Below are 17,587 nucleotides of genomic sequence, written 5' to 3'. Positions count from 1 at the left end.
TGAGCAGTTGTCTGTGAAAGATACATAGTTAATACCCAGGTACAGTAGCTGATGACATTTCTTTGTCCTTTTTCATTTGATACAATGTACATATCTTCTGATTGCCGAGGATGAAAGCAGCCAAAATGCGCTAAAGGTACACAAATGGTATTTAATCTAGGCATATAGAATCAGAGATCACTTAGTAGTTGACAGATGTTGACCATGTGTAGCTAATTCCATTCAAGATTTTCAGCAATTTCATAAAGAGGCATTTCTGTTATCATACAACCCTAATTGAACTGGTTTTGTAAAAATTGTTGTTGGTGTTTCTGGTGTACAAAATGTAACTGTCCATTCATTGAAAGTTGTCTTGTGTACATCACTTACATGTGTACATTGTATTTGGTTTACTGTCCTGATGCAATCTTAGAAAAGAAAAAAAAAGTGCCGTAGGGGTTTACAACCCCCTTCATTTTTCTCCCCCCAAAATTGGGGTACACTTTACATGTACAACATGTATTGTAAACTTGTACGGTGCAAAGTGAAGAAAGCAATGTGCTACTGCCAGTATGTAGTAAAAGACGTCAGGCCAGGGTATGCGTATCATCTGCAAGTAACTTTAGATATCCGACGACCCTTAGGCTGCGTTCACATAGAAGTATACTATTTGGGTATACAGTGCGCGTTTTCGAGGGCACGCGAATAGCTTGAATCGAACGATAGGATTTCCTAACACCGGGTCACATAAGAGGGCTCTGTTCGAAAATGGCAAATAGCATAGAATAGTATAGCATAGTGGGAATCGCGCTTGTTCGATCTTCGAACAGCGTATACCATCTTTTGTTTATGAAATAATGACAGTTTTGGTCTGGATTTGCCCTTTAGCAAAAATAAGCATGTAGACTGACATTCTGATGCAGTTTAGAAATTGTTGATAAGATTGCTGGGATGATTGTGTAGGAGGAAGAAATCGTCACTGCATGGGATGGGAAGTTGATGGTGCGGATGACGGCGAATAGCGAATAAAGAATAGCGAATACCGTGTACCGAATACCGTATACTTTTATGTGAACGCAGCCTTATCCACACTGACATACATGTAAATACATACAATCAACTCTCGCACAAGTCAAGTCAATTGGGACGGAAGAATAAATTTCAGCTTTAGTCATGCTGCCCACTAGGCCTGTCAGGCTACATTATGTGTATATTGTAGGCATATCATAGACAGAAAATTGGGTAGAATATTATCTATACCACACAACCTTTCTGTTCACTCGTGCCGACTTTCTGTGTCAGGTCAACTCCTATCTCTTTCAACTGCCCCTCAAGGGACAGTAGCCATCAGAAACAAATACATGTACAGTCAACCTTGCCTATTTAAAGTCCGAATCTATTTGGACTGAAGAAAGAGCTTCGACTTAGAGAATATTCTACTTATGAGGGATTAAAACCAGAAGAATATATAAAGGACTTGAAAAGATCTTCCACTTAAACGAACATTTGACTTGTTCAAGGTCTACTTTAGCAAGGTTGACTATACAGGGCATTCAAAATTGCGCAAATCTTCTGTTCTTATGGTACCATATTGTGTATTAAGAATGCTATCTAGGATTTATGTCATAGGGCTTTCGAGGCACTCAAAAGATTTCTTATCATTCAAATCCATTGTCTTGCCACTGCACAAATGATTTTATGCCAGAAGCAGAACACCATGTAACAATTTCTTGGATTCTTATTTCATGTGCAGTGAATCATGCAAGTAAATATATTCTAGTTCAGTGAAAAAAAAAAAATGGTTTCCCTTCTTAGCAGAAAATGCAAGATCAAAATGATATAAAATACACCCAAACATTCACATTCTTAAAATTTAATACCGGTTCTCCTGTGCATTCATTTATCACTTGGGCCTTTGGATTTTGCACTCTAGAGTTAGCATATGTGCTTTTGGGTTACCGTGTGAGTGTGTGTGTGTGTGTGTGGGGGGGGGGGGGGTTGCAGGTGTAAATGATATTATAAAATAAATGTGATATTATAAAATAAATGTGCAACTACAATTGTATTTTATGTTTGAATTTCACAGAATGTGTTTCACAAATGTAGTTGCTGGCATGCAGTTTAAGTAAAAGACATTAATTTTGATAACATTCAAGTCTTAAGACACTAAACTTGGCATTCTTAGATAATCAATCACAGCAGCACTGAGACAATGACATTGAATCAGAAAATTGTTTATTGTAAGTACAATACACATAACTATCTCTTTTTTCATGTTACATGACCAAAAAAAAAAAATCTATCACAAAGAAAAATACCCCAAAAATATTTTCGTGAGACCATACAATACAGTGGCTGCTGACTGAATTTTGATGGGTGTCTGGTTTCGATTGGGTTTAAAAACAAACTAGACTTACCGGACCTCTACGTCAAATGTGATGTTTATTCAACAAAGATGCTCGTTTTCATTTCCCTCAAAGTCATACAGTGCACTCCCGTTAGAACGAAATGCTCGGGACCTGCAGTTTTCTTTCGTTATAACGAAATTTCGTTATAACCAAACAAATACAATATACAACGAAAACAAGGAAGCCAAGCATATATGATATTTTGTTTGTTGAATACTCGTCATACACTGAAAATAAAACAAATAGTTATTCAATTTCAGATTATTGTATTACAATAACGCAAGTTCCCCTCGAAACTGCGCGTGACACACCAAGCGAACACACAGTGATGTGACGCATTGTGACGCCCATGCAGTGACGCAGCTATAAATGCTTGTTCCGCTACGTATTTTCGAAAGCGATCCTCGGTTCGTTATAACGGAGCACATTTCTTTTGTTTTTCTTTGTCAGTGGTGTTTGGAAAAGACTTCGTTATAACGAAAATTTCGTTATAACCGTGTTCGTTATAAGCAAATTTTGTAACATGGACTTTAATGGCGATAATTTGGGGACCAGAAGTTTTACTTCGTTATAACGTGTTCATTGTAACGGGAGTGCACTGTATTAAACTAAAAGCAAAACTGCTTGTATGAATTTTGCCAAAAAGACAGGAAAAATGATGGGAAATTCTGACTGAGATCAACAATGTTCTTCACAGATACCGGTACATGTATACTGTCTATCCTTCATTTTCCTTCAGACAATCAATAATCTCTGTTTCCATCCAAATCATCTTATTTTTGGAGTCATACACAAAAGACCATTTCCAACCTCATCTCGATATACAAATGTTTGCCATAGCAAATGACTTATAGTATATGTATGAGGGTGAAATCAGTTTGCCACATGACAAGGATATTTTAAAACATGCACACAAATGCCACAGTTGATAACTCACTGAGACTGCAATCGATTTTCTCAAACTTTGCCCAACATTACTCAGAAGTTTCACCAAACTACATACTACATTCAACATTTGCATTATTACATGTACAGTGCCACTGCCTCAGGGTAACTTTTTCTTTCAAGCCCAAATTGAGGCTCATGCTGAACTTTTCCAGACTTGAAATGACAACCACATTGAGTAATGAACCCACATCTGAATAATATAACAATTTTGTGTGTATTGAATCAGTTTCAGAGAGTTCATTTTACAACACTCCTCCAAATATATGCAATGAATTGGCAAAGCAGCTCTTTTCCACAATTCTGTGTCACATACTCAGTGTCATCAGAGCATTCTCTTTGTGCCATTGCCTGGCATCACACACAATTCTGTGGAAAAATGTGTACCGGTATTACATTTCAATAGTGCTAGGAGTCTGTTGATATGCCTGTGTATTAGCAGAAGTTGAAACGCAATGAAATAAAATTCCCTGTCAAAATCTCTATGGTGATATTTACGCCGTGATGGACATAACCTTTGCAGTCATAATCTTACACAATTTGCAAAATTGGCTCCTTTCAATTAAGCTAAGTAGGAAAGTGTCAGTCAGTATTACTTACACATTGTGATATCATTTACACAATATGAAAGCAAGGGTGATGCTTCGGCAAAGGTAAAGTTTAGTGATACCTTAATCTTTTGCTGAAGACTCTTCCCATTATTCCTTGAAAGAAAGAAAAAAAAATTTTTCTTGAAATTTCACAAAGGTTTACTGATCTCCTCACATGACAAGTAACTCACGGTGAAAGTAAAGATTTCATGAAATGGGGGAGAAGGTTCATTCACTACAGGTATAAATTTGGAAGTTTTCATGTCTCACTCAAAAGTCAGCATGTTCACTAACATTGCTGACTTTCGCAAACACTTATTTAATGCCAGATTTGCTCATGGTAGCAGCTAGGATGTGACCTTTGCCCTCTACATGCCAGCGTGCCCCTTTGTACGTGGCCTGCAGGTCATCATTGGTCAACAGATGCGGCTGGATTCGTTCGAATATCTTCTTCTTGGGATTCATCTGAGAAGGGAAGTCGCCCACTGTGAAGAAAAACAAGAGCAATGAAAATTTTGTCTTATAGATGCTATGTACATTCACACACATGTCGGAGAGTAAGATCTGGATGGTAGCCTGAACATTAAAGTTTCAAAATTCTGTGTTCAAAACACAACACAACAGAAAACAAAACATAACAAATTTCATCCCCTCCTGCAGTATCCCCCACCCCCCCCCCAAAAAAAAAAGACTTTAAACCACTGTCCACACATGGATATAATCACTTCTAAAAAAGTACTAGTAAGGGGTCTAGGGCAATTACACCCTAGGCAATTGCCCTGGACCTTACCCTGACCATAACCCTTATCCTAATCCTAACCCCAACCCAAACTCTAACCCTAAACCTCACCCTCAACCTAACCCTCATCTTTACTCTTACCCTATCACTAACCAGTATTTAGGGGGTAATTGCCCTGATATGCTGGTAAGCTCTCAGGCTTTCACAAGAGTGCATGGTCACTGGGGCATGAGTACTTATCTCCTGCTTCTAGTCCTCTGCAAGTGAGCATATGTGATTTGCCTTCATGTGTACGCAGTTTTGATGCATATGAGCTTAAAATATTGTTCCAACAACTGTTTGTTCATATTTGAAGGCTCACAAGTGAATTACCACGAATGAATATTCGAAAGAAAATGTTGAATGTCTGGACAGATAAAGGGATGGACAACCTGAAACATATCGCCTCCAGAACACTTTGGTGTTGAGCAGATGATCTTACGTCAAGTGAGAGTTGAATTGCAATCAAAGTATCAGTACCATTTGCCTTTCTTGCGTCCACATAGTGAAAAGTTGTCTTTTACCACTGATTACAGTAACAACTTCAAATGGGGTCCAAACGTCACTTTTGCCATGTGCAGAAACTGTCCTGTTTTTCATCACAATAAAATGCACTGCTCACACTTATTCTATAAAGCAGTTGGCCATGTGGGTTTGTCATCTCTTCATCACCACGACATTCATCTACCTATACAGGTTTAATGCTCCCAAAAGAGAAAACTCACATTCGAATCCCTCGCAGCCGACTCTGTCTCCTGGCACAGCCCCTGTGGGTGGCTGTAGAATCTCCACCTTGTCCGGAGAGGAGGCACACATGACCATTGCCTGGCTGAGGATTCCACGCATTTTGGCTGGCTTCAGGTTACAGCATAGAACAACCATCCGGTCTTGCATCTGTGATTTACAGGTGAAGCAAGACAGTGTAAGTAATTATGGAGATGGAGTAAAGCATGCATAAACAAGCAACAACATCAAAACATATGTTGTCATCACACCCAATAAATTATAAATGTATTTCCTTTGTCTCGCAATGCCCATGTATATTGAACACCTATACAGAACTTGTTACAGAGGGAAAGTCACGTAAGATACACCAAACCTCTTCTTAAGTTTGGCTAAGCATGACAGATTAATTGTGACTGTCATATCCATCTTCTCACCAAAAAGGCAAAAGTAACATATAGTGACTTCATAGTGTCAGGTCAAACAAACACATTTTGATATTTTTGCAGTGGACTGTACAGAATGTGCATTGCGTGTAGTGTAAACGTAATCTTGACTTATGTGAGTGTTTACCCTCAAAGAAAGGGTTATTTCTGAGTGGTTGAGGTGGGGATTCGTTTTAAACATTCCTACGTGAGATAATGAGAAACCTCTTATGAAGTATGAAAGAGCATGTAATTTTATGAAGGATTCAACGTTTATATGATGAAAATTGGTTTTCAAATGGCTGAGATATCCAAAAAAGTGATAATAATAAAAGGCGACAGGCCACGCTTTTTATTAGGATCTCTTTGTTTCACCTTGTTTTTGGATATCTCGGACATCTAAAAAAAGATTTTCATCAAATAAACTTTTGATACCCCTTAGAATTGCATACTCTTTGGCATCTCATAGAGTGATTTTTTAATACTCACAAAACGTTAAAAGCTTAATCCTCACCTCGACCAAAACTGTACACACCCTGTAATTAGCGCCATCACATTTTCAAAACACATTAATGCTTATTTTCTTTCTTTTTTTTTTCTTCTTTTTTTTTTGGGGGGGGGGGGGGGGGGGGGGTTGGGGGGGTTCTCCAGCATGACTGGCTCTCAATCCTATGAAGTGTTCCATGAAGAAACTCAATGGTGCACTGTGCTTGTAGCCAAGCTCATTGAGGAACAATATTGAGCCCTGAGCAATATGAAATAGGTAATAACTTCAAAAGTCATCGAGCACTGGCTGAGCAACAACTGGCCTCCTGTGGCACAAAATAAGCAGCATGCCATGATAAACAAACCTTGTGTCATATCAAGTACTAGCACAAATGCACTCTGGATTGCACATCAGAAATTAACCATAATTTTAGACATACAAATGGGATCTGATTAGTTCCGCATGTCTAGAGAGCATATTTTCATAAGTTGTCCTGTCTATACATCATAGTCCTACCTGTTCAATAGGAATGTGCTTGACCAGCCCTGAGACCACTGTTCTCGGTTGTGCCTCCCCAAGTTCGACCTCTTCCACATACAAAGAATCTGCATCGGGGTGCTTCTTCACGTTGACGATCTTCCCAATGCGGAGGTCAAGGTTGCGGAAGTCAACATCGTCGCTGGCAGCTGCTTCTTGCTTACCATCCTTCTTGGGCTCCTTAGCTGGTTTTTCTGGAGGACATACATAAGCACGAGAGGAACTTTACTGATGGTCCCTACTTTTCATACTTGTCAAAATGTACATCTGTAGCTTCCTTCAAAAACACAGAACATGTCACTGACACTGGGTGATGAGCAATTGCACTGTCTAAGATGAGCATAAAATCGTGACTTGGATTTAAAGGGGATGGCTATCAACTGATCAGTGGGAATCAGTGGGAATGCTGGGGGATGATTGTTCCAATTCTTGTGGGATTCATTTAAGAGTACATTATATATCTATTGTTGCGTAAAAATTATTTGCTTCAGAATGGTCTCATATTCAAGTAATGTGTAGTTTAATGTTTCCAGGCTAGCATGCCTGTACAGTGACGGGGCATTAACCCTATTCTAAATGGGCTATTTGAGACCAAGTTTTTACTGGGGGGGGGGGGGGGGGGTCAATTTGACCCCCCCTTCAGATCTCGGCCGCCGATCACGCGATCGCCGCAAAATTTTGCCTGAACATAGAGCCGGATGTCAACTACAAGATTACCTGGTCATACAAAAGAAAAATTTTGATTTTCTATTTTTAGTAAATTAATTATGCAAATTTATGCATGAAATCATATTTTCACCTATAACTCCATTAAAAAGACTGAATGATTGCTTAATTTTTGTGTAAGAGTTCCTCAAGACACATTGAACAATTTTCTTGTAAAAAAATAGCACAATCAAAATTAGTTTCTTTTGATTCCTATTGTTTTAATTTCTTATGTATTTCATTGTTTTTTGACCTTTTGTTTTCTATTGTTTTTTGGCCAAAATTTGTTGCAGGCACTTTTTCAAGCTTATCTACATTAGAATTGATTAATTTCAATGGTTAAAAGTTGAAATAATCTAATTTATATCAATTTAACCAAAAAACACAATTTGCATTGGATTTGCACACGATATCATGAATTTGAGCCATTTTCAGGTTGACATGCATAAGCAAAACATTACGTAACTTCAGAACGGTGTACCTGGACATCGCAAATTTGGTCTCAAAATATGCGGGAGACTTAAAAAAAAAAAGTCATGAAATGACGCGGCAAAATCTTTGCGCGTTGCGGAATCGCGGCGCGAAATGTCGAGGGGGGGTCAAATTGACCCCCCCCCCCCCCAGTTAGAATAGGGTTAAAGTGCACATTACTTGAATATGAGACCGTTCTGAAGCAAATAATTTTCACACAACAATAGATATATAATGTACTCTTAAATGAATCCCACAAGAATTGGAACAATCATCCCCCAGTATTCCCACTGATTCCCACTGATCAGTTACTAGCCATCCCCATTAATTCCATGACATCACAGTTCCAAATTGTACATTTACTTAAAGGGATGGTCTTTTATCAAAACAATACAATAGTTTGCAGCAGTAAAACAACAGCAAAAGATCAGTACAACCTCAAGTCCACATGATATTCTAATGCTTTCTAACAGTCAGTCACTTAATTTTCTTTTTAAGAAATCTACTTTCTGACTCTAACAAAGATGAATATGATCATTCTGTGCTGACATAGTTGTAAATATATTTATGTAAACATTCAAAGGTGTATCAGCTTGCTACATGCACTACTTTAGAATTTAGTTCTGTTCTCATCTTAGTTGCCTTCAGAGAAAGCCAGACAGCCAACACACTACAATACAGTATGAGGATATTACATTTAAAATCTACAATTTTACTTACAATCTACAATTCAGAAATTATGCCACTCACTGATGGCATTTTGGACAGAGAAAATTAATGCATACGGACGACCTAGGCAGCATGCATTACCTTTCTTCTGCTTTTTGCCTTCTTTTTTGCCCTTTCCCTCTGCTGCTGGTGTAGGTTCTGATTTGCTCTCAACCACAGGAGCAGAAGGCTGAGCAGGAGGTTGAGCGGGTGAAGCCAGAACAGTCGCAGCAGGCTTCTGTGCCGAGCTTGGCAGGGGCACCTGCGTCACTGCAAACCGCAAGAAAATGAAACAGCATGATAATATGAATTAACCACCAATTTTACACATGCTGCCGCAGAGTTAAGTGTGTCCCTTTCACAGATATTTTCGTTGTATCACTGTTGTAAATTCATAAGCTACAGAATACAATCTTTCAAAAAGACACACTCTACAGCTCTAACAAACAGGTCACAGAAGGTGCATAATACGATATTTTACAAGAATATATTGCTATGTGAATATCATTTTGAACAGTGACTATACTGACACAAGGCTCTGACATGTACAATAACAATATCACAACAGTACTGCAGCTGAAATATTCACATTTTGACATACAGCTCAATGTAATGATCAAGTTCTCACGATATCACTGAGATTCTACAGGGCAAGTGATGGAAGGAATACAAATTTATGACTGGAAATGCTTTTGTGAAACTGTCACTAGGCAAGTGCTCTTGAATACTGTCTTTAAATGATGTCTACTCACATCCGTTTCTGATCTCGGCAGAAATGAGTTGGTCTTTCAGCTGTTTAACATCTTCCTTGAGTCGAGCGTTCTCTTGAACAAGTCGTTGCTCTTCACGGCTCGCTAAAACAGAATCACAAAGACACGCCATGACATTAGCACTCTACAGATGGAAAAGACCAACATGGATTACTCTCAACAAATCATATACTGTATACACCGAATATTTCACGAGGTTTTTATTTTCGCGAGTCAGTTGCTATTTCGCGAAATTAAAGACACACGAAAAAATTAACTCTGATCTCGATATGATTATGACATATTGGTATGCACATTTCTCTATAAAATTCAGTACTCCATGATCGCGAGTTTCACCACTCGCAAAATCGTCGGGAAGTCCCGATTCGCAAAAATTTAGACCTGCCAAATATATGGCGTAAACAGTATGGTATGTACTAGCGTAATATGATACATTTTTTTTTGAAGTCAGAAAAAGGAATGCAAGTAATCATCCTCCCCTTTAGAAAAAAAAAAGGGTAAAAAACTACTCTCACATTCTCTTAGTCAATTTTCGTGCACAAATATTGATTGGGTAATCACAAAAATATAATGTAGCAACAGGGTGATAATGCTTACATAAGATACCCTGTTCTATGCGTTGAAAAACAATATTTCCGTAACAACAGCTTGACAATTTATGAATTAAACATGTACATGCACTTGCCTTTATTAGGCATTGAAGCTGAGGCCAACAAAATTAGACTGGCATTAATGTACTGGAAAGCAAGCACCCAGGCAAATACTGATCTAACTGAGGCACAATTGAATCATGCAACTAGAAAGTAAGGAAGCTTTTGTACAGAATATATCGTCTCGAGCATGTACAATGTCTGAAGGGTAAGTAATTGACAGAATGGTAACGCACACTCTCATTGTGGGCCAGGACTACACAATCACTACATGAAATCTCTTGCTTTATTCTCACTGACTTGACAATCCAGTTTTGGATTTTGTTTGTCACACTCCTTCCTTTGAATCTGGGTTGATCGGATTTCTTTACTGGCAAACAAATACACTTTCTAGAGAAGACTAAGATCAGTTGACCATGAATCAGTCATGCATACATTACTCACCAAGTGCAAAGGAAATGTGATACAGTGCATGAAGGGGCAATATTAACTGGAATAAGGAAAAACAAATTCAGGGGGCTTGGCAGCACTAAATAACATACCGACAGTCCTTCGCAGAGCCTGCACTTCTTGCTGCAGCCTCAGGATGATTTCATCAGCCAGCTGTGCCCGCTGTTCAAGGCGCTGGATCACTGCACTGGATGCTGCCATTACACGAGGAGTCGCCAACAATCTAGCTACAAACCTGCATGATAATCACCAGTTTGGGGACGGGGTGGGGGTAGGAAGTAAATATTAGGGCCAAACATTTGTGAAATGGAAATCACATTAGCTCCACTATAATGAGATATTCTTAAACATTTATCATTTTGCAACTCGTTAGTGATCACTTAATAGACAAATGCTGAGTAAAGGGGGCAGATTGGAGTTGTTGGATTGGCACACTGCATGCACATGAGGTCTAAGCACCTAGCAGAAGGTAGAACCATGGGCAGTGTGAATATCAAACTGGAAGAAAAAGGCACTGGCAGAGGCCATGAAGAAGTGAACAGCATGCACCAAGATACAGTGTACATATATGTAATGTCTGAAGTGCCTGACTATGGGAAAACAAACTAGCATAGCAGCGGCTTTAAACAGACTTAAATTACAGTAAGCCAACCAGTATTCGTCTACCTGCCAGAATCCTTCCACTGATAACAAGCCAGCGAATCCTCAATTGTCACAACACAGGCATATCACATTTCACACCTGGCATCGTCATTCGCAACAGGACGCTCCCTTAATCACCTATCCACCAAAACTCCCACATTTCACCGTCGAAAATGCAAAATCAGGTCCAATTTTTGAAAGCGTTCGGGAATGCTGTCTAGTGTTAGAAATCAGGGTCACCAATAAAGCACTAAAAATTGAGAAATGTGCCATTCTGTTGCAAGGCTTTTTGCATATCGCAAGCTCAGAGTATGATGGTATCCGCAAAAATGCAACAACATTCCCAAAATCTCCTTATATGCTGGTGCAATTTTTATGCAGAGGGGTTGAATGCAAGTGCCATCTTGTCAGAATTCATCCACCGACGGGCGCCGCAATGTCCCCGATGCAACCTTGCGCCAACAAGGTATGCTGCAGCGCATTTTTCAGCGGCCCTGAACACACATAGCGCCCGGCCAATATGCTGGTCGGGGAGTAGACGGATTCTAGTCGGTTATGCACTTGTCAATGTAATGACTCACCCCACTACCCCCGGACATGGGTGCGTCATTTCCTCGTTTGGTCCGTCAAATTTGTGACCCAGGTGTTCGTCATTTTATCAGCTTTGTCCGTCAAATTTTTGATCGAGGGGTGCGTCATGGTACGTCACTTGGCTACGGAAAATAACACGCATTATTTCGAACCGAGGGGTGCGTCATGGTACGTCACTTGGCTATGGAAAACTGCACGCATTTTTGCACGGTACCAGTCCCGGATACACGTACACTGTACCGCGAGTGAAATTACAGTGAGCGCTTTCCAGCGGCAAGTGAAAATCAAAGTCGGGAAGCGTTTTGGAATAAGAGGGAAAAATGCTTGCCAGAATCTGGCAAGCAAATAATTTAAAAGCCACCCTTTCTCCTTACATTTTCCCTCCAACAAACCCATGAAATCATGCATACTCAATCTCAAACCAGGGACTGTTCAGCGATGTTAGTTCAACCTTTACTGTCGAACACTTAGTGCCTATTGCATATTGCGATGCAACACCAACACACATTGCTATCGAAGAAAGTTTGTTTACATTCCAATACAATGTGCGTCTAATGTTCTGTGCTGACAAAGGCGAATTTTTGACAGTAAAAGAAGCGGCAGCAGAAAAACTGCCTGCCGCATGCCATTTTCTGCTCGCGGGATAGCCCGACCAGACGTGCCACGCTAGTGCGAATCTCTACGTATAGCAACTAGGCTGTATGTACCTGTACTAGTTACTCGAGCGGGAATGCCGTGGCGTGGTGTGTACCTGCGCTGCAGCAGTATGCATCCACCGCACTAGCAATGGCCGCGCACACACAGCGCATCTGCACACATGTGATTGTCATGTATGGATTGCATGCACAGAATACATACTACTGTACGGAATATCGTAGCAGCAGTGTGATGTACGGTGAATGACGGTACGGTGCTTTTACAGGGCCATGGTAAGGGAAACTTGCCGAAACTTTTACAAATTATGTTTACGAACCAAAAGAAAATGAAATTGCTTGAATAAAACGTATGCAAAAATCGTTTCAGTATTTACGGGGGTGCGTCAAATGTACCGAGGATGTCCGTCAAAAAAGTTACCGAGGTGTGCGTCACTTTCAACGTGTTGTCCGTCAAAAAAGTGACTGTGGTGTTCGTCACTTGCAGCGTTTTGTCCGTCAAAAAAGTGACTGTGGTGTCCGTCAAAAACCCTGTGTGGTCAGTCAAAAAATGACCATGACGCACCCATGTCCGGGGGTAGTGGGGTGCGTCATTACATTGACAAGTGCATTATCATCCAATAGGCCCATAGCCACAGCAACATATCTTTGGATTTTCTGAAATTCCATGATGTATCAAATTAAACCAATTTGCGATGAAAAAAGTTTGTATTAGATCTCAATTTAACATTCGTTGACAGATATGATTTATGAATGATTTTGTATATCATTTTACCTTTTAGTTGAAAAATATTGCAGAAAAGTTTAGAGGCCAAATTCTGGTCATTCTACATGAACTTACTTGTATGCATGAACTGTAAATTTATACTATAAGTAGAACAAGGCTGTGTTAGATAATTAAAGTGTCTTTGAATTCGGTGGCCGTGTGGGATAAAGTGCCTTGCCATAATTTAAAGGACACCACCACTACTACTGAGGGGCACGTACTGCACTGGCCACTGCACTGCCGCTGCCACTGCCACTGGACTAGTAGTAGAGAGGTCTCGTTTGGACCTGAACCAATATAATAAATTTTTGATTGAGTGACTTGACAAAATGGTTTCATATGTTCTCTATCAAGACTGGAATACAATACTTCCATGGGCACTTCCATGTCTGATGTGATGTGATGTGATGTGAAAATAATGCTCTATCTATAGACTATGCAATCCATATTGTATACCAGGCCAGGGCCTCCTTGTCTGCCTGACACCTTTGCTATCCCACAGACCCCAGTGGCCCAGACTTGCCCAGTAAACAGATAGCAGAGCCAAAATGTAAGAGTCTAAAAAACACTTACATGTGACTTTTTCTCGAATTGGATGACTTGTGCTACAGGCCGTTTTCCAGTCACGGTATTTATGGATGTTCAATAACGTCGGTTGGTATTTAGAAGTCTTCCTGGATTAAGAAGAAAAGGACAGAGACCTTGACTTGATGCACAGCTCTCCATCCACACACGCCGATGAGTACGTTGTTTAGGCGTGTACGTGTACATACCACCGCCGCCCGCGCCCGCGCCCGCCGATCCGCAGGCATGGCATGGCTGGCACAGGCGAGGCTCAGGCAAGATGCACACCCACGAGCTGACGAGTGGCACATGTATGTTGTACAACGCATTGCGTCAGCTCCGCGGAAAAAGGGGCTAGTCTTCACTCAACGCGCTAAGGCATACTGAGTATGCACATCGTATATAAAATCAGAGACAACGAATTTTTATTTTTTATTTTTTATTTTTTTTTAGGGAGAGGGGGGAGGTGGTTGGTCGGGAGTATACAGTTAATTGTATCAGGGCAATTACCCACTGCCCCTGGCTAAATACTGGTTAGTGATAAGGTTAGAGTGAAGATAAGGGTTAGAGTTGGGGGGGGGGAGGGGGGAGAGGGTCAAGGGTCAAAAGACATCCCCACCCCCTTGTTGTTTTTAAAACGACAGAATACATAAACTTGCCCGAAGTAACAATTCAAGGAATTCAGCGTTCATATTCAAACAAATGCCGAACTTGTTTAGATGATGATGATATGATCTACAGCATTAAATTTGTATACGATAGCGCCACATCAAAAGCATTAAGAAGCTGGCTCAAAATATGTTTTATAATGGGTGATTTTAATATAGATTTGTTAAAACAGAATAATATGTCGCAAGTTTTTTTGGAAACATTTTTGTCTGCCTCTTTTTTACCCTTAATATCTAAACCCACACGTATAGTTAATGAATCTGTTTCTTTAATTGATAACATTTTTTGTAACATTCTTCCTCCTCCTGATTCTTTTGTGGTACTCTCAGATATCACCGATCATTTCCCCATCTCGACTGGTTTTTCTTTAAATGGAGCAGTTAATAATAAAAACAACAATATATTTAAACGAAGAATTACTCATGAAAGTATAGCCAGGCTAGGTGCTAGCTTAGACACCGCAGACTGGTCCTGTATCTTTGATACAGATGATGTTAATTTGTCTTATGAATATTTTATGAAGATTTTTATCCAACATTTGGACATTTGTATTCCAAAACGTAGAGAAAAATCAGCTAATTACAAAAAAATACCCAGGCTCCCATGGATTTCAAAATCGCTCCTGCGTTCAATAAATAGAAAGAATAATTTATATTACAGATTTAAAATGAAACGTACTGAGCAATCAAAGTTGAAATACACTAGTTACAAAAATACTTTGACGAAAATTATACGAATAGAAAAGAAAAAATATTATACTAACCAGTTACAATTTTACAGGCATGATATGCAAAATACATGGAAAGTTTTAAAGCAAGCCATGAATATATCAAATGTTAAGTCAAATATTACAAAAATTAGATTTGATGGTGAAATTCTTGAAGATTCTCAACAAATTTGTGATGTTTTGAATAACCATTTTTCTTCAATTGGGGAAAGCCTGGCAAGTAATATTCCTCCCTCCACAAAACATTTTTCCGAATTTTTGGGTCCCCCAAATTCTAGTTCAATATTTTTTAATCCAACATACACTCAGGAGATAATTAATATTGTCTCTGATTTCAGTTCCAAAAAAAGTGCTGGACACGATGACATCAGCAATTTTCTTTTAAAGGGGGTAATATCGTCAATTGCGGATCCCTTAGCTCATATATTTAATCTATCCCTTTTTAATGGCACCTTCCCCGAAAGTATGAAAATAGCAAAAGTCATCCCCTTGTTTAAAAAAGGTGACAAATTAGATGTAAATAATTACCGACCAATTTCTTTGTTAAGTGCATTGTCAAAAATTCTTGAAAAAATAATTTATAAAAGAACTATTAATTTCTTTAAATTTAATCATATATTTACGAATTCTCAATTTGGATTTAGGGAGAAACATAGCACCACACATGCATTATTGAGTTTTATAGAAAAAGTGGCACATGCTATCGATAAATCTTCTCATTTGATAGGTTTGTTCCTGGACTTCTCCAAGGCCTTCGACACCATCAATCATGATATTTTACTTACTTACTTACTTACTTAACAAATTACACCATTATGGAGTGCGTGGGAAGGCCTTGGAGTGGTTCAGGAGCTACCTCATGAACAGGAAACAATATGTTTCTTTAAATGGTTGTAATTCACAAATATTAAATATCAAATGTGGGGTGCCACAGGGAAGTTTATTAGGTCCACTGTTGTTTACTGTTTACATAAATGATTTTTGTAGATCATCAGATGTTCTTTCTTTTATTCTTTTTGCAGACGACTCAAATCTATTTTTTTTCACACAATAATCTTTTTACCCTTGTTAATACAATAAATTTAGAATTAGAAAATGTTGCCCAGTGGATAAAAGCAAATAAGCTATCTCTTAACCTTCAAAAAACAAAATATATGCTCTTTAGTAATTCTACTGAGGCATTACCTGTTGATATTGTTTTAGATGGTACTCCACTCGAAAATGTCTCCCATATAAAATTTCTTGGAGTAACAGTTGACAATAAGCTGTCCTGGAAATTTCATATTGACAGTATATGTAAAATTATTTCACGTAATATTGGTATAATTAATAAGCTTAAGTTTTGTTTTCCTTTGTCGTCCCTGCTCGTATTATATTCATCCTTAATATTGCCACATTTAAGTTACGGTATTCTCGCGTGGGGAAATACATATAAAACATTCTTAGATAAATTACTTTTATTGCAAAAGAAATCACTCCGTGTTATATGTCATACTGCATTTTTGTCCCATACTGACCCACTATTTTATGAGCATAAAATATTGAAAATTAATGATTTGTATTTGTTTAATCTAGGACAATTTATGTATAATTATAATAAAAATAATCTCCCAAATATATTTGAAACAATGTTTCAAAGAAATCAATCCATTCATAATTATCCAACACGGCGATCAAATGATTTCCATTTGCCATTTCTGAGAACTTTGTTGGCTCAAAACACATTTATTTACGACGGGCCAAAGTACTGGAATTCACTTCCCAGTAACATTACTACTGCTCAATCTCTGAATTCCTTTAAGAATAAATTAAAACCATTTTTATTGAAACTTTACAACATCCAACAGAGTTAGTTTCCCTTTATCATCTCAGTCAAGTCATCATTTTTTTTTTTTTTTACATAAGTCCTCCTATTAAACTATGTCCCTCTCTGTGTTCTAAATATAACGATGTGTTTTTTTTTCTCCTGCATTCTTACCAACATAACTACGTATAAAAAATGTTTTGCATTACATTCAATCCAGCTTGTATTTTATCACTTATTTTACATTATGAAATCCAGATTGCTTGCGTCCACGATGGCACATGCTGTAGTTCCCTCTTTTTTCTCCCTTTTTTTCCTCTCTTTTTTTCCTCTTCTTTTTCCTTTCCTTTTCTCTCTTTTTCCTCTTACCAATCATTTTGATGTCAGTTGACATCGGTTCGTTTATTGTGTTTTATATTGATGTTTTGTGTATTTTTCTGAGGGTCCCATATCGTACAAGCTTTGCTTCTTAGTGGGACCCTCCACTTCCATCCTCATCCTTAGTTGACTTGTATTATACGCTTTATGTATTTAACAAAGATGTA

At 38.6% G+C, this 17,587-nt stretch overlaps 1 protein-coding gene across 1 annotated transcript; it reads right to left on the bottom strand.

The window, feature by feature from the left end:
• Positions 1-4,237: 4,237 nt before the first annotated feature.
• LOC139721586 (aminoacyl tRNA synthase complex-interacting multifunctional protein 1-like) lies at positions 4,238-13,997 on the bottom strand. The gene is made up of 7 exons (XM_071632917.1): positions 13,852-13,997; positions 10,719-10,861; positions 9,509-9,610; positions 8,859-9,026; positions 6,852-7,066; positions 5,426-5,594; positions 4,238-4,407 (listed from the first exon to the last, which is right to left on the bottom strand). Coding segments are annotated over exons 1-7 (969 nt in total). The 5' UTR covers positions 13,854-13,997.
• Between the last annotated feature and the right edge of the window lie 3,590 nt (positions 13,998-17,587).

The sequence above is a fragment of the Diadema antillarum genome, unplaced genomic scaffold (assembly GCF_040938485.1).
Source record: "Diadema antillarum isolate AM-2024a unplaced genomic scaffold, OU_Dant_1.0 scf00000146, whole genome shotgun sequence".
Taxonomy (NCBI): domain Eukaryota; kingdom Metazoa; phylum Echinodermata; class Echinoidea; order Diadematoida; family Diadematidae; genus Diadema; species Diadema antillarum.
The sequence above is the reverse complement of the archived record's forward strand: the minus strand, read 5'-3'. Positions and strand labels throughout refer to the sequence as shown.